The sequence below is a fragment of the Heterodontus francisci genome, chromosome 4 (assembly GCF_036365525.1).
Source record: "Heterodontus francisci isolate sHetFra1 chromosome 4, sHetFra1.hap1, whole genome shotgun sequence".
NCBI classification, from domain to species: domain Eukaryota; kingdom Metazoa; phylum Chordata; class Chondrichthyes; order Heterodontiformes; family Heterodontidae; genus Heterodontus; species Heterodontus francisci.
Window position 1 is genome coordinate 73,376,004 of NC_090374.1, and position 20,505 is coordinate 73,396,508.

Consider the following 20,505-nt stretch of genomic DNA (forward strand, 5'->3'; position numbering starts at 1 on the left):
GGATGCCCAGTTTCGCTTTGCTTGATCTGTTCTAAATCTATCCCATTTAGCACAGTGGTAGTGCCACACAACATGATGGTGGTACCCTCAGTGTGGAGACGGGACTTGGTCTCCACAAGGACTGTGCGGTGGTCACTCCTACTGATACTGTCGTGGACAGATGCATCTGCAGCAGGTAGATTGGTGAGGGCGAGGTCAAGTAGGTTTTTCCCTCTTGTTGGCTCCCTCACCACCTGCCGCAGATTCAGTCGAGCAGCTATGTCCTTTATGCAGCTAGGTGATTAGTGGTGCTACCGAGCCATTGAAGTACCCCACCCAGAGTACATTCGGTGTCCTTGCCACCCTCAGTCCTTCTTCCAAGTGGAGTTCCGCATGGAGGAATACTGATTCATCAGCTGAGGGAGGGCAGTAAGTGGTAATCAGCAGGAGATTTCCGTGCCCATGTTTGACCTGATGCCATGAGACTTGTTGTCAATGTTGAGGTTTCTCAGGGCAACTCCCTCCTAACTGTATACCACTGTGCCGCCACCTCTGGGAGGTCTGCCCTGTCTGTGGGACAGGACGTACCCAGGGACTTTTCTCTAGCAGTTTTGTACAACTGAGTGGCTTGCTAGGCCATTTCAGAGGGCAGTTAAAAGACAACCACATTGCTGTGGGTCTGCAGACCAGCTAAGGACTGCAAATTTCCTTCCCTAAAGGACGTTGACGAACTATATGGGTTTTTACAACAATCAATAGTCTCAGTAATGGTGACCATGAAAAGATTATCGATTGATTTTAAATTCCACCAATTGCCATGGTGGGATTTGAACCCATGTCCCCAGATAATTAGCCTGGGCCTCTGGATTGCTACTACAGTGGCATTACCACTACGCCAATGCCTCCTGCATACCTTGCGATGTCTTCTTTGCTCAGTCAACACTTTTACCTCTGGAGGCCCCAAAGATCTATCCTTGGCCTCCTCCTATTCCTCATCTAAGTGCTGCCATCTCACCGACATCACTCGAACATACGACGTCAGTGTCCACTCGTATGCTGACGACATCCAGCTCTACCTCTTTGGTCCCTCTGTTGTCAGCCTATTTGTCTGACATCTGGTCTGGATGAGCTGCAATTTCCTCTAATTAAACATTGGGAAGACCAAAGCCATTGTCCTTCCCCCCCCCCCCACCCCCCCCAACCACAAATTGTGTTTCCTCACCATCGATTCCATTCCCCTTCTTGGCCTCTGTATCAGGCTGAACCAGACAGTTTGCACTTCTGCATTCCATTTGATGCCAAGTTGAGTTATCCTCTCTGTCACAAAAAAACTGTTGACATCCACCCCCATAACATCGGTGATCACTGCCCTTACCACAGCATATTTCCTGCTAAATCCTTCATCTATGCTTCTATCACAAGAACACAAGAAATAGCAGGAGTAGACCATATGGCCCATCAAGCCTGCTTTGTAATTCAAAACAATCATGGCTGATCAACTTCACTGTCCCACCTGCTCGCCATATCCCTCGATTCCCTCAGAGACCAAAAATCTGTCTATCCCAGCCTCAAATGTACTCAATGATGGAGCATCCACAACCCTGTGGGGTAGAGAATTCCAAAGATTCACAACCCTTTGAGTTAAGTAATTTCTCCTCATCTCAGTCGTAAATGATCGGCCTCTTATCCTGAGACTGTGCCCCCTTGTTTTAGATTCCCTGACCAGCAGAAATAATCTGTGTCTACCCTATCCAGCCCTTTCAGAATCTTAGATGTTTCAATGAGGTCACTGCTATTTCTAACAAGTTTCACACCTTCTAAAAAAAATATTCTGCTTTGCTATTCTTACGACCAAAGTGCATAACTTCACACTTCCCTACATTATAATCCATCTGCCATCTTGTTGCCCACTCATTCAACTTTTCAATATCTCTTTGCAGCCTCCCAGCATCCTCCCCACAGATTACTTTTCCACCTACCTTTGTTTCAGCAAACTTAGATGCATTACTCTCCGTCTCTTCATCGAAGTCATTAACATAGATTGTAAATAGCTTAGGCCCCAGCACTGATCCTTATGGCACTCCACTATTTACTGCCTGCCAACTTGAAAATGCCCCATTTATGCCCTCTCGTTACTTCCTGTCTGTTAACCAATCATCTATCCATGTTAATATATTAACCCCAACTCCATGAGCCCTTATCTTGCCTATTAACCTTTTGTGTGACACCTTATTGAATGCCTTTTGGAAATCCAAGTATATTACATCTACTGGTCCCCCTTTATCTACACTACGGGTTATATCCTCAAAAAACTCTACAAATTTGTCAAACAAAATTTTCCTTTAGTAAAACCATGTTGACTTGTTCTAATCATACTGTGCTTTTCTCAGTGCATTGTTAAGACTTCCTTAATAATGGATTCCAGCATTTTCCCAATGACTGAGGTTAGGCTAACTGGCCTGCAGTTCACTGTTTTATCTCTTCCTCCTTTCTTGAAAAGCACGAACATTTGCCAACTTCTAATCTGATGGAACTGTTCCTTATCTCTGTAGCTATCTCTTTTAGGACCCTATGGTGCAGGCCATCAGGTCCCAAACATGCGTCAGATTTTAGTCCCTTAAGTTTCTACAAATAGTTTTTCTCTGCCAATATTAATTTCCTCATTCTTTTTAGCCCTTAGGTTACTGTCTCTTTCTGGTATGAAACTTGTAGCTTCTGTGAAGACAGACGCAAAACATTTGTTCAATGCCTCTGCCATTTCCTCATTTCCCATGATAATTTCTCCTGTCTCTGCTTCTAAGGGACCAATGTTTACTTTAATTATGCTCTTCCTTTTGATATACCTATAAAACCTCTTACAATCTGTTTTTAATATTGCTGGCCAGTTTACTCTCATTCTATTTTTTCCTCGAGTCACCTCCAGACTTGATTATTCTAATGCTGTCCTAGACAGCCAGGCAGCCTCCCATTCTCTACCCTCCATAAGTCTGAGCTGATCAAAAACACTGCTGCCCATACCACCTGGCACCAAATACGACTCAACCATTATCTTTGTGCTCACTAACCTTCACTGGATTGCGGTTCATCAACATCTTAAATTTAAAATTCTTGTTCTCCTGTTCAAATGTCTTCGTGGCCTTGCCCTTGCCTATTGTTAACATCAGCTAACTCAAACCCTTGAGAACTGTGTTCCTTCAACTCTGCCCGTTACAGATCACCACCCCCCCCCCACTCCCTTTACTCCACCACTGACACCAATGCCTTCAGCCTTTTAAGTCCTAAACTCTAGAATTCCCTTCCTAAACAGGTTCTCTCTTCTGCTTACAACCTCACACCAAGATTTTAGTCACCCCATAACCCAACCAAATCTTGCCGTATTTGGCTCGGTGTCAGTTTTTTGTCAGATTATGCTTCTTGGAAACACTTTTGGAGAGTTCTTATGTTAAATGCAGTATGCAAATGCATGTTGGCATTATTGTTTACACTAGAACCTAATCATACTTCAACATTAAACTTTAGCTCCATTCTTTGAACTAAAGCCATATGATTTGATAGCGGCAGTACTCACTTGTCTTGGAAAGGTGACTTAATCCATTCCATGAACAGATTCCCAGATCTTGAGCTGAGAATTGGTTCACAGAAAGTTTGCTTTTTCTTTGGAATGGTTTTGATTATCCTTATTTGCATGTCATTGCGAACATGTATTGAGCTTTTTGCAAAATTCCCCACTAATAATTAAGCATTTGAAGTACAGAGCTCTCACTAATAGGGCTGCCTTGAACACGTGCGTTACGCGTTTCCTTAGCAGGAGACCCTTCACGGTAAATATTAGACAGTTTTAAGTATTAGTTTCATCAGCTTTAACGTAATAGACAAAATCTGTGTATAATGCAAACCTTTTAATGCAGTAGAAGTTTTGTCCTTTTCTTCTGGCCTTTCTGGCTGGTTCTGTGCCATGGTAATCCACACCGTTGAAAGAATAGAAACCACCAGGTAAACAAACATCCAATCAGTTTCGCCTGATCAAGTTAGGTGGAACTAAAGTGACACAGAGCAGAAAAAATATTATTGTTAATCAGTATTGTGAATGTTATGAGGCTGAATATTTAAACATATAAAAACACTTAATTTTCTTTGACACTAAACCGAACAACTGGTAATAGCACACACTTAAAGTTAAAGTTATCCTGTATTTTATAAATCAAGATCACAATTAGCAAATTTGATTATTTAAAAATTGAGTAGGGAAACTTGTTTAGACTGACATGGTCAAGAAAACTAATCAAATACAAACGTTTACAGTTTTAGAAGTTCAGAACACTTAAATGCAGAGTTAGAAATAAAAACTTTCAACAATGGCTGGAAATATGAATTATTATGCAATTCTTGGCAGGTATTAACATACATCAATGAAGCACTGTCATGAACATTTCACAAATATAAAATCAACATTTACAACACATGAATTATGTCTGACAGTAGTCAGAATAAGCTTGACATCAAATGTTATTTGAACTATGTATTATAGAATCAGACATCAAAACCTTAAATCAATTAGAAATTAAGTAGAGACAATTATTTAATTTTGCCATTAATTACTGGTATCTTCTGTCTCTAAAAATGATTCTCACTACCTACTTTTCAGCTACATTTATTCATTCCTTGGGCATTTCTGCTATAGTTGGCACTGTAAACCCAATTATATCTATTTAATATATTAATGATCTTGAATAACCAATGCTTCTGTTTCATGCTTGACAAAACAATTAGCATCAACTTTTAATTGCATCAACCCAAGATTATCTAAACTGTCATAACTAAATAAGAACTTTTATTCACTTCCCCGTCTAAAACTTCATCTTAAGCTGAAAAATAGAATTTCCATCTTTTAAAATTCCAAGTCAGGTGGAGTAGCCAAGAACAAGGACCGCTACCTCTTTCAATCACATTCTTCACCACACCATAAATATTAACAAAATCATTAGGAGTTATAAAGCAAGTTTGCATTTTTCACAACATTTGACAGAAAAGGGGGCAGGGGAGTTTTAACATTTTGTACTTTAAAACAAGGCCTATTTATTTTGGAGAGCACGGAAGAGCAGCTTTGATAGTAAATGAAAGTGCAATTGCGTGTGCACGTCTGCATTGACACTCAGTGCGGAAGCTCAACCTGAGGCCTGTAAGTCACCGTGTGCTTTCTCGATCATCCTGGTGAATGGGCGGCCTGTTTCTCCCCAGACTAGGACCCACTGCCTCTCCTGCCTCCCGCAGCCCCTATCTCTCACACTCACCCACGTACAGTAAAGCACCCAATACGGTACAGCCACTACAAGGAAGAGATCGCACAACTCTCCGTCGACTCTCAAAAGGAGCGCAATGCGAGATTAACCCAACCAACCCACCCGCGCCTTTCCTTCCATCCACACATAAAAAAAATAGAACCCACAACAATGAAATCACAAACACACACCGAGCCCACCATAACATGGAACTAGCCACAGCGGAACCGGAACTGGAGCATCGCCATGGCAACCCGTCAGAACAGAACAAGGCAAGCGCGCAGCCCAACAATTGCTATGGACAGTTCGGATTTAAAGTACAACACAGTTGGAAGCTCTCAGTGAAATATCAGGCGCGCAACTCGTTTACAAATAGGATGTAAGGGTGTATAGCTGTAGCTGGCCTGAAGACTGGGGGTGAGGCCTGCTTTAAGATTTTGCTGATGTCCCCACATGACCTCTTACTCTCACCCACGGCGCGGGGCTGTTCACAACCAACGCTTCTGGCGAAGTGTTTCACGTGCTCTTACCTAGCACATTGGACACTTTCCACTCACTATTTTAATAGTAAGTTCAGTGCAATAGCACTGTTCATTTTATTTTTGAGTTATTTTTGCAATGTTCTTGGATCTTCAGTCAATCTGTTCTGTCAACCAAGACCTTTAACCACTGCCCTCACTTCAATTAATTAATAAATTCAATTAATATAAAATCTGGAATTGAAAGCCAATCTTAGTAATGGTGCCATGAAACTATCATCGATTGTCATTTTAAAAAACCCCATCTGGTTCAATAATGTCCTTTTGGGAAGGAAATCTGCCCTCCTTACCTGGTCTGGCCAACATGTGACTCCAGACCCACAGCAATGTGGTTTACGCTTAACTGCCATCTGAAATGGCCGAGCAAGCTACTCAGTTGTCAAGGGCAATCAGGGATGGGTAACAAATGCTGGCCTTGCCAGCCACACCCACATCTCATGAAAGAAAACTCCTTTCCATCAACAGACTGGTGCAATTAGTGCTTCAATTATTGTAGCCCAGATTTTGCTGCGGCAGGGCATCTAATGGTTGCTTGTCATTAGTTAGACTTGCTGTAGTACATTCAGGTTTTTAAATCTTTTGCGCAACAAGTTGATGAAACTACGAGCTGATAGAGTGGCAGGAGGGCATCTGGGACCTGTGCGTCTTGGATTGAAGAATTGAGAAATAAAATTGCAAGGACTGAGAAGGAGGGTAAATTAGACTGTGAATTCAATGTCAAATGAAATACAGAAAGGGTGGGAAAGAAAAATTGGATAACAGAAAGAAAAAAAGAAACAAAAAAATTTTTAAAAATTAAGTATAACATTTTTAATATCTCCAACAATTAAAGCCAAAAGGAATGCAACTTCACACTTATAATTGCTAATTTTCAGTGCATTAGAGGTTAATTGTAATTAACACTTGTCATTATTGGAAATAAGTTAACTTTCTTGGTTTGTATCTACCACAGATATAGAGCAGCTTCACACCATTCAATGCATTTCAATGGTGAGGCAGACAAGCCAGGCTACTGGTGAAAGTACACAAGTCAGATGGCAACTTTTGGATATTCGAGTTTCACTACATATCTGCCCCTCCCCTGATGTTGCTGTACTATTTGCGCATAAGTAGGCGAGCTCCATTGGCCTCATCTGGCCCAATATGGTACAGTATGTGGCCATCTTAGAATTTTCAGACCTAACTTACTAAAAATGTCTTCACTGAAAGTCTTGGCTCAGTGGTAGCACTCTTCCCTCTGTGTAAAGGTTACAAGTTCAAGCAGCAGTCCAGAGACATAGAATTACATAAGCATGATATTAGTGGCAGGGCGGGAAATGTACAAAGGAGCCCATGGGAGAAGAACATGGCAAGGCCAGGGCATGGAGCACCTGCTGTTCATTTAAACTAACAGAGATCCAAAAAAGATTTGCGGTCAAATTAGTATCATTATTGCAACCGTACTTCTTTAATTACTGAATTTCTAGTTATTCTTTCACCAAAGACTTTAATAGAATCAACACTTCTCACTCTGGAAAAAGCTCCATATGGCTGTCCATGTGTAAAAAAACAAGCCTAGAAATATAAATACAACTTTTGTCAAAAATCAAAAGTCTGGCCTTGTGACTTTTATTTATAGTCATTGAGTATGAAAGTCTAATTGGGAACTATTTTCTCCTGAGTTGAAAAGGCCGGTTTACATCAGATAGGCTCTTTTGACTCTAGGAAAAGCTACATAAAACTGTGCCTGTAAGAAAATATTGGGTTTATCACAAATTGCAGTTAGCAACCACTTCCCTGAAACACTCACATATCTCAAAGTTTCATTGAGCGCAATAAACAGATTTGGATTTATAAAAGATTTCAGTGGCGCCAAAACTAAACGCGCCATAGGTAGACAATGCTCACATAATTCATGTCCCCCTCCCATGCCGCTCTCTCCTCACTTGCAGCACCCCACCCCAACCCCCTTACACCAGGTGCCTTGTATCAGATGGATCAAATAAATGTTATACTGGGTACACTCAGTACCCGCATGTTACAATAAAGACTTAAAGTATAGTAATTAGCTAACTGTCATCATGCGGGTGCAGAACCAAAGAGCTTTGCAAAAAAACCTCACCAAACATAAAGCTCTCCAAAGAACAAGGTTCATAAACCTGACAGCAGCCACTTTTGTTTAGTGAGTCACCCCTCTGTGGGTTCAGTGGGAAAATCCCGAATTAGTAATGATTCCCTGAAGATTTATTCTGTAAATAGCACGTTTATAGATGTGGTCACCTCGCAGTTTAAGAGTATTCAGGGAGAGAGAGAATGGGTGATTGCCAGGCAGTCAAGAAGAAAGAGGCAGATCATGCAGGAGACCCCTGAATGCATATCACTCTGCAACCGGTATTGAATCCTGAATACTAAGAAAAGTAATGATTCATCTGGGGAGTGCAGCCAAAGCAAAGGCCATGGCACCACAGCTGGCTCAGCTGCACGGGCAGGGGGCGGGGGTTGCGCAAAGAAGACTGGAAGAGCAATAGCGATAGGAATTTCAACAGAGAGGTGATTCTGCAACCGCAGACGTGAATCCAGGCTGGTATATTGCCTCCCTGGTATCAGGGTCAAGGATGTCATTGAACAGCTGCAGAGCCCCCTGAGGGGGAAGGGTGAATAGCCAGCAGTCGTGGTCCACATTGGTACCAACAACATAGGTAGGAAGAGGTATATGATCCTGCAGAAACAGTTTAGGGAGCTAGGCAAGAAGTTAGCAAGCAGGACCTCAAAAATAGTAATCTCCGGATTATTCCCAGTACCACGCACAAGTGACTATAGAAATAGGAGGATAGTGCACTTGAATGCATGGCTGGAAAGATGGTGCAGGAGTGAGGGCTTTAGGTTCCTGGGACACTGGACCAGTTCTGGAAAAGATGGGACCTGTACAGACCAGATGGGTTGCACCTGAACAGAGCTGGGACAAATTACCTTGTGGGCTGATTTGCTGGTACAATTGGGGAGGGTTTAAATCAGGGGTCCCCAACATGTCAATTGTAAGCTACCTGTAGCTCACAACAGTCTTTTGAGTAGCTCGCAACGCAGTCGGATCGCCCGCATCATCCACACTTAGAACCATACAAAAATTACAGCACAGAAGGAGACCATTCAGCTCACGTGTCTGCGTCGGCCGAATAAACTATCCGCCCAAACTAATCCCACCTTTCAGCACTTGGTCCGTAGCCCTGCAGGTAACAGCACCTCAGGTCCAAGTCCAGACACCTTTTAAAAGATTTGAGGGTCTCTGCCTCTACCACCATTCCTGGCAGCGAATTCCAGACATCTACCACTCTCTGGGTGAAAAAGTTTCCCCTCATGTACCCTCTAATCCTTCAACCAATCACCTTAAATCTGTGCCCCCGGTAACTGATCTCCCTGCCAGGGAAAACGAGTCCCTCCTGCCCACTCTATCTAGGCCCCTCATAATTCTGTACACCTCAATCAAGTCACCCCTCAGCCTCCTCATTTCCAAGGAAAACAACCATAGCCTATACAATCCTTCCTCATAGCTGCACCCTTCAAGCCCTGGCAACATTCTTGTAAATCTCCTCTGTACTCTCTTCAGAGCAATTATGTCATTTCTGTAATGTGGTGACCATAACTGCACACTGTGGCCTAACCAACGCTTTATACAGTTCCAGCATCACATCCCTGCTTTCGTACTCTATACCTCGGCCAATAACAGAAAGCAATCCATATGCCTTCTTCACCACTCTATCCACCTGTCCTGCCACCTTCCGGGACCTGTGGACATGCACTCCAAGGTTTCTCACTTCTACCCCTCTCAATATCCTCCTGTTTATTGATTATTCCCTTACTTTATTTGCCCTCCCCAAATGCAATACCTCACACTTCTCTGGATTGAATTCCATTTGCCCACTCAACCAAAACATTGATATCATTCTGAAGTCCACAGCTTTCCTCCTCAGTATTAACTACACGGTTAATTTTTGTGTCATTGGCACATTTCCTAATCATGCCATCCACATTTAAGTCCAAATCATTAATATATACCACAAACAGCAAGGGACCCAACACTGAGCCCTGTGGAACACCGCTGGAAACCGCTTTCCATTCACAAAAACATCCATTGACTACTACCCTTTGTTTCCTGAACCAATTCTGGATCCAACCTGCCACCTTCCCCTGTATCCCTTGGGATTTCATTTTACTGACCAGTCTGCCATGCGGGACCTTGTCACATGCCTTACCAAATCCACGTAAACCACATCCACTACACTACCCTCTTCAATCATCCTTGTCACTTCCTCAAAAACCTCAATCAAGTTAGTAAGACATGACCTTCTCCTAACAAATCTATGCTGACTATCCCTGATTAGTCCATGACTTTCTAAATGACAGTTTATCCTGTCCCTCAGAATAGATTCTAACAATTTACCCACCGCCGAGCTCAGACTGACTGGCTTATAATTACCTGGCTTATCCCTCACACCCTTTTTAAACAACGGTACAACAGTCAGAGACCGCCAATCATCTGGTACCTCACCTGTATCTAGTGAGGATTTGAAGACTATCCTCAGCGCATACGCTATTTCCTCCCTGGCTTCTTTTAACAACCTGGGATGCAATCCATCCGGTCCTGGCGATTTATCCACTTGCCATCCATAAACTGCTCATGTGCATCCTGACATCACCATGCACTGACATCACCACACATTGATGTCACAACATGATGAGTCCAACGGCAAGGTAGAGCAGCAAGTCCAGCAATGAGGTCAAAGGTGTCCCAGTTCGATTTACTATCCTCACCTGCTGTGCTCACTATGAAATTATTCCAGTACGATTGAGGCACCTGCAATTCAGTTCCATGCAACCAAAAGTGGTTAATAATTTTACATTAATTTAGAAATTGTTATTAGCATAGCTTGAGCGTTGTTTACGGATAGCTCGAAGTCTTTGTATGGCTAAATAGTAACTCATTTGTTTTATATACATAACTATTTACGCTCTCCTAAGCATGTCCAGCTAGCATCTCTCATGATGCTTCTAGCTTCTTCCAAGCCTAATACCCATATGACTTTTACATCATCATCATCATTACAGTGGGAGGGGTTACTCTCACTGTCTCAAACACTCACCCTTTCAGACCCTTATACAACATCTCCCCCCAAGTCTTTGTCCATATATATTTTGATGTATATATATATATATTCATTCTTTTTGACTTTACATACTACCCCATCTCCTCGCAAGTCTCTGACATCAAAGATTCAATCTGTTTGGAGGCTTCTCAACTCTCCTTGATGGTGTTATTTTCAGACTCAGAAGATCGGTAGTTTTTCTTGAAAGTCTTGTTCAACGGTGAACAAGTTGGATGGCCTTGACCAATGTTTGTAGTATCTTGTTGTCTCTGGATTTCTTGATCACCATCTGGTTGATCCAGATATATGACTGGTTGTTATGTTTGAGGAATAGGGATAAGGTTTCTTCTATTTTGCTTGATAGAATCCTCAGAGGTCTGTACTACATAACATTGCAGATGAATTACATCTCTCTGGATGACTTTACCTTCATATCCTAGATCTTATACCTGAAACATTAACTCTGCTTCTCTCTCCACAGATGCTGCCAGACCTGCTGAGTATTTCCAGCATTTCTTGTTTTTATTTCAGATTTCTAGCATCTGTAGTATTTTGCTTTTTATCTTCCTAAAACAGTTCTTTTCAGGTGACATTGAAGATGACATTGAATGGGCGGCGCTGTGGTTAGCACCGCAGCCTCACAGCTCCAGCGACCCGGGTTCAGTTCTGGGTACTGCCTGTGTGGAGTTTGCAAGTTCTCCCTGTGTCTGCGTGGGTTTCCGCTGGGTGCTCCGGTTTCCTCCCACCTCCTAAGACTTGCAGGTTGATAGGTAAATTGGCCATTGTAAATTGCCCCCAGTGTAGGTAGGTGGTAGGAGAATGGTGGGGATGTGGTAGAGAATATGGGATTAATGTAGGATTAGTATAAATGGATGGTTGTTGGTCGGCACAGACTTGGTGGGCCGAAGGGCCTGTTGCAGTGCTGTATCTCGAAAAAAAAAAAATCAGTTTGGGTAGGCTTCCAGGAAATGCAGCAACAGGGGTTTCAGACACAGGCCTTACAGGAGAAATGCGGCAACACTTTGGTCTGCTTTTTACACTTGCTTCTCAGCTTCTTGAGAAATGAAAAACTCTTTTTTTTCCCAAACTGCTGGAACAGACTGAGTTGGTGTTGGCAAGGTAACTCTTTAACTCCTTTTCAAACCACTGTTCATCCCCAACTACCTTTTGTAGAAATTCAAAGTGAAACCTATAACATCCCAGAAGTCAAGCCTCCTGACCTCTATAAATCTTGACCTGTCACTGCTCCGTAAACATCTTCCCCAAGTCAAAAACCTGCTGGTAATGATTTGAAAACAGGTGCCTTCCAGTAACTCTTTGTTTTCAAAGCCAGACCTCTCAGTGACTCTGGTAAAAATCCATCCATGGAGTTTTTTCTCATTTTCCCAAAATAAACCAATGTCCAGTTCTAAAATACATGAGTCCTCAAAAAAAATACTTAAAAATATAGACGCACTCAGAACAATAGGCAGGTTTCTGGTACAAAATCTCTTATTGTAATTGTGAGCGTGTTGTTTCGTGTAAGACTTCTCTCTGTCTTGCACTTTTTTGCAGTCCTGGACATCAGCCCTGGAAGTAGTTTTTTGGGTATGTCAAGAAAACATGCTGTGCTGAATGAGGATTTTTAATTATCATTTGGAAATCTACGTTAAACTTTTAAAAAGGACAGCTGGAATCCTACATTTAACTTTTAAAAAGCTGGCAGCCAAGATAGCCACCACAATTTGCAATGAAATACCTCACATTCCAGGACATCGAAGTGGAGACACATGTCTAAAAAGCGCCCGTCCAGGACAATGACTTGAACAGTTGAGTAAATTACCTACCATCACCCTCGTTAGCAAGACATTCAAAGCCATCTTGGAGCATTAACTAGTGCAGACGTACCTCCAGAGGGTAAACATTGACACAATATAACCTGAGAAAGATTTGGGATTCTTAGACTTTGGACCTCATTAAAGGAAAAAAAAGTACTGAACCATGTGACATTCTCCCCAGTCTGGGTAAACTTGGAGTTTTTTGTTACATAGAGCAGACATGCCTTGAGAGCTAACCAGTCCAAGAACCTGGTGGGGCTGTGTGTGCCTCTCTCTCCAGGTACTTTCGCAAGTTTCAAAATCAGTCTGTGACTGCGAACATCCAAGTCTACCACTGCTACAGACAGAGACCCCCGGCAAGAAAGCAACCTACATCACTGCCTCCAAGAAAACCCTGAACCAGGGGGCCAGCTGCAAGTGCAATTCTCCCAGCCAGATATTTCAGAACCATGAATTGGAAGACAACTGAATTCCCAGACCCCACAGACTGTATATTATTTTTATTTGTTCTGGACTCCAATCCAACCAAACCATTCTTTATCATTCTGTAACTTAATTGTATCTGTGTGATTCTTGTGCGTGTGTGTGTAAGTTGGAGAGTAGTTTTAAAATTTTACTTAGATTGCGTTTAGATTGTTAGTACAATAAACTAACTTTTTCTTGTTTAAACTCAAGGAATCCTGTCTGATTGGTTCTTCTATAAACATAGCACATAAAGGGTTAAACACTCACTGAGTTGGTAAACACATACACTGTTTAAAAAGAAATAAACCCTGTTGCGGTCAAACGAGAGAGACCCTCCTCACCTGATTGTAACAGGGTAGAATAGGAAGTTGAGTTTTGAGCTTCCTCCCCGTCAACAGCTCTGAAGGTGATAGTCCACATAACAATGGAGTAGATCGATAATTCAGTAGTGCAGATGGAAGATCTTCGTTCTTCTGCAACAATGATTTCATAGTTCAGACTCCTCTCTGCTTCACCATTCGATTGAGGGTAACGAGGGGAATTTGTGAGAAGTTTAAATCCCCACTTTCTTACAAATTGTGTGAAGTATGCATTATCTGACACAACCTCGTCAAGAATACCATGCGTTGCAAAGATATCCTCTTAAGCTCGAATAACAAATTCTGTTGTTGGTGACTACAGCCTTTTCACTTTCATCCATCTTGAGAAATAATCAATCACTATGATGTACGATTTTCCATTGTACATAAATAAATCCATTCCTAGATATTGCCATGGTCTGGTTGGAAATTGTGTAGTTATAAGAGGTTCCCTCTGGTCTGGTCTGTGTACTGCTCATACCTGGCAATTTAAGATCATGTTTTCTATGTCTTTGGATATTCCTGGCCACCAAATGGCTGATTGAGCCTATGCTCTGCATTTTGTAATTCCCATGTGGCCCTGATGTGGCCTCGCCAAGATATCTAATCAAAGCGAGATCGGAGTGACCACTCTGTCATTATATACCAGCAAATTGTCTACCATTGTGAAATGCCTCCTGAATTTGAAGAAAATTACAAATAGACATACGGACATACGAATTAGGAGCAGAAGTAGGCCATTCGGCCCATCGAGCCTGCTCCACCATTCAATAAGATCATGGCTGATCTGCTTGTGTTTAGAATTCCACACTCCCATCTACCCCCGATAACCCTTGATTCCCTTGCCTAACAAGAATCTATCTACCTCCGCCTTAAAAATATTCAATGACCCCGCCTCCACCACCTTCTGAGGCAGAGAGTTCCAAAGTCGCACAACCCTCTGAGAGAAAAAGTTTCTCCTAATCTCTGTCCTAAAAGGGGAACCCGTAATTTTAAAACAGTGCCCCCAGACTCACTCACAAGAGGAAATATCCTTTCCGCATGCACCTTGTCAAGATCGTTCAGGATCTAAAATACTTCAATCAAGTCTTCCTTCATTCTTCTAAACTCCAGTGAAAACAAGCCCAGTCTGTCCAACCTTTCCTCAAAAGACAACCCAATCATTCCAGATTACAATCTAGTAAACCTCCTCTGAACCGCCTCCAACGCATTTACATCCTTCCTTAAATAAGGAGACTAAACTGCACACAATATTCGAGATGTGGACCGGAATTTTATGCCCCCCAAAAAACAGGATGGTGGTGGGGCGGGGGGGGGGGGGGGGGTGGTGGGGTGGTGAGGGGACGTAAAATAGAGTGGGAGACTTGGGGGGCCCTTCCCGACCTGCTCCCGCCTACGCCGCCACTTTACGCAGGGTGGCAGCAGTGAAAAACGGCCCACCCATCCCAGGCCAATCAAGGCCCATAAGTGGCCAGTTAATGGCCATTTAAGGGTCTCTGCCTGCCGCCATGGGGATTTTATCCTTGGCTGGCGGGCAGTCCAGGCTCAAGAAAAGCCGTCTGTTAAAAGGAGGCGGCTTTCCAGCCTGGGGGTGGAGGGGGGCCTCCTCATCAGGCACCCTGTGCCCAACGGAGGGTTCCCCCCAAGGCCCCAACCATGCCCAATGCCTAATGCCCCCTTCCCCCCTATCGACCACCCATGCTTTGCCGGGGCCTGAACAATTGCCCCCTGCGAGGCCCCAGATACCTACGAGTTTTCCCTGTGGCACTGCTGGGACAGAGAGTTGCTGGCCTGCAGATTGGCCAGCAGCTCCATTAGGTGGGATTTCCTGCCTCAATGAGGTGTATGTCCTGCCTCAGACCAATTAAAGGCCTGGGGGCCGCAAAATGCAGTCCAGATCAGCAGGCCAGGCGGAGGCGAATTCGCCACCGACTTTTCAGTCAGTGGACGGCTCCTGTCCACTGAGGGTAAAATTCCGGCCTTGGTCTCACCCTGTATAACTGGAGCCCCCATCTGTGGTTAACTAAAACGGTTAAAGATAGTATCAAACTTAAAGAAAAAGTATATAATTTGTCAAAGATGAGAGGCAGGTCAGAAGATTGGACAGAATATAAAAAACAGCAAAGAATGACTAAAAGATTGATAAGGAAGGTAAAATTAGAGTACGAGAGAAAGCCAGCAAGAAATATAAAGACAGATAGTAAGAGTATGGATATAGTTATTTTAAAAAGAAAAGAGTTAACAAAGTGGGTGTTGGTCCTATAGAAAGTGAGTCTGGGGAATTAACACTGGATAATAAGGAGATGGCAAATGAATTGAACAGGTATTTAGCATCGGTCTTAGCTATTGAGGATACAAGTAACATCCCAGTATTAGCTGTAAGTCAGGAAATGGAAGGGAGGAAGAAACTCAAAAAAATTACAATCAGCAGGGATGTGGTATTGAACAACTTGTTGGAGCTGTGAGCTGATAGGTCCCCGGGTCCTGATGGACTTCATCGTAGGGTGTTAAAAGAAGTGGCTAGTGAGATAGTTCATGCGTTAGTTTTAATTTTCCAAAATTCCCTAGATTCGGGGAAGGTTCCATTAGATTGGAAAAAGGGAGGGAGACAGAAAGCAGGAAACTACAGGCCAGTTAGATTAACATCTGTCTTAGGGAAAATGTAAGAAGCTATTATTAAAGACGTTATAGCAGGGCATTTACAAAAATTCAAGTCAGAGTCAACATGGTTTTGTGAAAGGGAAGTCATGTTTAACCAATTTATTGGAGTTCTTTGAGGGAGTTACATGTGCTATGGATAAAGGGGAACCAGTAGATGTGTTGTACTTAGAGTTCCAGAAGGCATTTGATAAGGTGCCACAGCAAACATTATTGCAGAAAATAAAAGCTCATGGTGTAGGGAGTAACATATTGGCATGGATAGAAGATTAGCTAGCTAACAGGAAACAGAGAGTATGCATAAATGGGTGATTTTTCTGGTTGGCAAGACGTAATGAGTGGTGTGCCACAGGGATCTGTGCCGGGGCCTCAACCTTTTACGATTTATATAAATGATTTAGATGAAGGGACCGAAGGTATGTTTACTAAATGTGCTGATGGCACAATGATAGGTAGGAAAGTAACTTGTGAAGAGGACATCAAAGGGCTACAAAGGGATATAGAGGTTAAATGAGTGGGCAAAGACCTGGCAAATGGAGTATAATGTGGGAAAGTGTGAAATTGTCCACTTTGGCAGGAAGAAAAGAAAAGAAGCATATATAAATGGTGAGAGACTGCGGAGCTCTGAGATGTAGAGGGATCTGGGTGTCCTAGTGCACGAATCGCAAAAGGTAAGTATGCAGGTACAACATGTAATTAGGAAAGCTAATAGAAGGTTATTGTTTATCGTGAGGAGAATTGAATACAAAGGTAGGGAGGTTATGCTTCAGCTAATCAGGGCATTGGTGCGACCACATCTGGAGCACTGTGTACAGTACTGATCTCCTTATTTAAGGAAGGATGTAAATGCATTGGAGGCAGTACAGAGAAGGTTTACTAGACTAATACCTGGAATGGGCAGGCTGTCTTACGAGGAAAGATTGGACTGGCTAGGCTTGTATCCACTGGAATTTAGAAAGGTAAGAGGCGAACTGATTGAAACATATAAGATCCTGAGGGGACTTGACAGGGTGGATGTGGAAAGGATGTTTCCCCTTGTGGGAGAATCTAGAACTAGGGGTCACTGTTTAAAAATAAGGGGTCGCCCATTTAAGACAGAGATGAAAAGAATTTTTTTCTCTCAGAGGGTTGTGAGTCTTTGGAATTCTCTTCCTCAAAAGGCAGTGGAAGCAGGTCTTTGAATATTTTTAAGGCAGAGGTAGATAGATTCTTGATAAGCAAGAAGGTGGAAGGTTATCGGGGGTAGGTGGAAATGTAGAGTAATCAGTTCAACCTTGAACCTATTGAATGGCGGAGCAGGCTCGTGGGGTCGAGTGGCCTACTCCTGCTCCTAATTCATATGTTCGTAGGTTCTCTGCAGTAAATTTAATCTGCCACGAGTCTGCCCATTCCACCAGCCTATTTCCTCTTGAAGTCTATCATTATCCACCTCACAGTTCACTATACTTCAAGTTTTGTGTCATGTTCAAATTATGAAATTGTCCCCACCCCTGGGGTACACCACAGTATATGAGTTATCTTTAAAGAAGAGATGTTTCAGGTACAGGCAAGGTACATTCCAATAAGGGCGAAAAGTAAGGGAACCAAAAACAGGGCTTCTTAGATCACAAAAGAAATTGAGATTATGATGAAACAAAAAAAAAGAGGGTGTATGATACATGTTAGGTGAATTCTTCAAGTGAGAGCAGGTCATATACAATATGAGAGGAGAGGTGAAGAGGAAAATAAGACTGGCAAACAGAGAATATGAGAATAGAATGGCAGTCAACATAAAAGGGAACCCAAAAATCTTCTTTCGGCATGTAAATAGTAAGTGGGTAGCAAGAGGTGGAGAGGAGACTTTTAGGTACAAAGAGGGTAATATATGCTTAGACGCGCAGGGCAAGGCTAAAATACTTAATGAGTACTTTGTATCAGTGTTCACTAAGTGTATCAGGCCTGTGTCCTCAGTACCTTGCTCTACGGCAGCGAGGCCTGGACAACGTATGCCAGCCAAGAGCGACGTCTCAATTCATTCCATCTTCGCTGCCTTCGGAGAATACTTGGCATCAGGTGGCAGGACTATATCTCCAACACAGAAGTCCTTGAAGCGGCCAACATCCCCAGCTTATACACACTACTGAGTCAGCGGCGCTTGAGATGGCTTGGCCATGTGAGCCGCATGGAAGATGGCAGGATCCCCAAAGACACATTGTACAGCGAGCTCGCCACTGGTATCAGACCCACCGGCCGTCCATGTCTCCGTTATAAAGACGTCTGCAAACGCGACATGAAATCGTGTGACATTGATCACAAGTCGTGGGAGTCAGTTGCCAGCATTCGCCAGAGCTGGCGGGCAGCCATAAAGACAGGGCTAAATTGTGGCGAGTCGAAGAGACTTAGTAGTTGGCAGGAAAAAAGACAGAGGCGCAAGGGGAGAGCCAACTGTGCAACAGCCCCAACAAACAAATTTCTCTGCAGCACCTGTGGAAGAGCCTGTCACTCCAGAATTGGCCTTTATAGCCACTCCAGGCGCTGCTTCACAAACCACTGACCACCTCCAGGCGCGTATCCATTGTCTCTCGAGATAAGGAGGCCCAAAAGAAAGATCACTAAGCAATCTAACAAAATATCGGTAAAAGCAGAGAGGGCAGAGACAATTGATAGGGTAAAAATTGAGAAGTGGGGTACAAACATAGCTGGCTATGCTTAACAAAGAACAAAGATAATGACAGCACAGGAACAGGCCCTTCGGCCCTCCAAGCCTGCGCCGATCCAGATCCTCTATCTAAACATGTCGCCTATTTTCTAAGGGTCTGTATCTCTTTTCTTCTTGCCCATTCATGTATCTGTCTAGATACATCTTAAAAGACGCTATCATGCCCGCGTCTACCAACTCCGCTGGCAACGCGTTCCAGGCACCCACCACCTTCTGCGTAAAGAACTTTCCACGCATATCCCCCCTAAACTTTTCCCCTCTCACTTTGAACTCGTGACCCCTAGTAATTGAATCCCCCACTCTGGGAAAAAGCCTCTTGCTATCCACCCTGTCTATACCTCTCATGATTTTGTACACCTCAATCAGGTCCCCCCTCAACCTCCGTCTTTCTAATGAAAATAATCCTAATCTACTCAACCTCTCTTCATAGCTAGCGCCCTCCATACCAGGCAACATCCTGGTGAACCTCCTCTGCACCCTCTCCAAAGCATCTACATCCTTTTGGTAATGTGGCGACCAGAACTGCACGCAGTATTCCAAATGTGGCCGATAAGTAGATAAGTCAGGTGGCTTCCATCTCAAGTTGTTTAAGGAAGTGGGGATGGAGATAGCGGAAGGGGTTGCCAAAATCTTCCAATCTTCCCTGAATACGGGAGCGGTGCCAGAGGATTGGAGAGTGGCAAATGTGACACCTTTATTCAAGAAAGGGTGTAACGACAATCCTACCAACTACAGGCCAGTTAGTTTAACATCAGTGGTAGCGCACTGTCGGCAATGCTGCATGCCTTTATTTAAACCACTGCAAAAAAACCCTGAGCGAATGTAATCACGTCTGTAAGTCTGCCAAAAGATGCTTCACCTCCCGAAGGACGTGGATGAGCTTTCCGGACGTCGATGGTGGGCACTGAGGAAATGGCTTATTACCTGCACCCGCTTCCACCCCCCCCCCCTTTCTCCTCCCCTTCCCCCCCTTCCCCTCCCCTTTCCCGCCTTCCATCCCCCGTCCCCTTCCCTGCTCCACCCTCTCAGCTCACCCCCTCACAACCCCGTCCCAGCCCCCCCCCCCGCACCATCTTCCCCCCCACCCCCTTACAGCCCCCTTCCCAGCTCCCCCTCGCACCCCCCTCCTCCCACCGGCACCATCCTACACCTGTGTAGGGGCCCTAACAACCCCACTGCCTTGTGGGCGTCTCGGGAGAGACCAAGGCAAAGGGAGTAAACCCGAACAGATAATCCGGAGCGGAACCCCGTAGGCGGTCATGTGTCACCTTTGGCATGTTTCTGGCAGTTCCTGCAGCCATACTGGTGCCAAACGTCGTGCCCTGCACTCCTTTGGACCCCACCAGAAAGGCCGAGAGGGGGGCTTTTACGACTGGGCAACTCTCAACCTCCATAAATTTGCCCAGGCATGCGCCATGGAGAGGTCACTCCATTGTTGCCTCACAGCGACTGAAACAACACGGAAGGCAGCAGTTACGGGTTATAAGCCCAAATAAATTGGCGTAGAAACTGGGCGCCACGGGTTGCCTTTGTCAGTGGGAGAGGTCATTGCACCTCACTGGACAGCTACCGCCCGCCTCAAACCGGGCAG

At 43.9% G+C, this 20,505-nt stretch overlaps 1 protein-coding gene across 12 annotated transcripts in view; it reads right to left on the reverse strand.

The window, feature by feature from the left end:
- Nucleotides 1–5,548, reverse strand: part of arb2a (ARB2 cotranscriptional regulator A) — a 771,898-nt gene extending 766,350 nt beyond the window's left edge. For 4 of the 12 annotated variants that reach the window (XM_068029690.1, XM_068029694.1, XM_068029695.1 and 1 more), the window contains exons 1-2: nt 5,450–5,547; nt 3,876–4,017 (exon numbers count right to left, since the gene is read on the reverse strand). In XM_068029690.1, coding sequence (XP_067885791.1) covers nt 3,876–3,984 — 109 coding nt within the window. In that variant the 5' untranslated portion in view covers nt 3,985–4,017; nt 5,450–5,547. The other 8 variants (XM_068029691.1, XM_068029688.1, XM_068029683.1 and 5 more) reach the window with 6 other exon arrangements.
- Between the last annotated feature and the right edge of the window lie 14,957 nt (nt 5,549–20,505).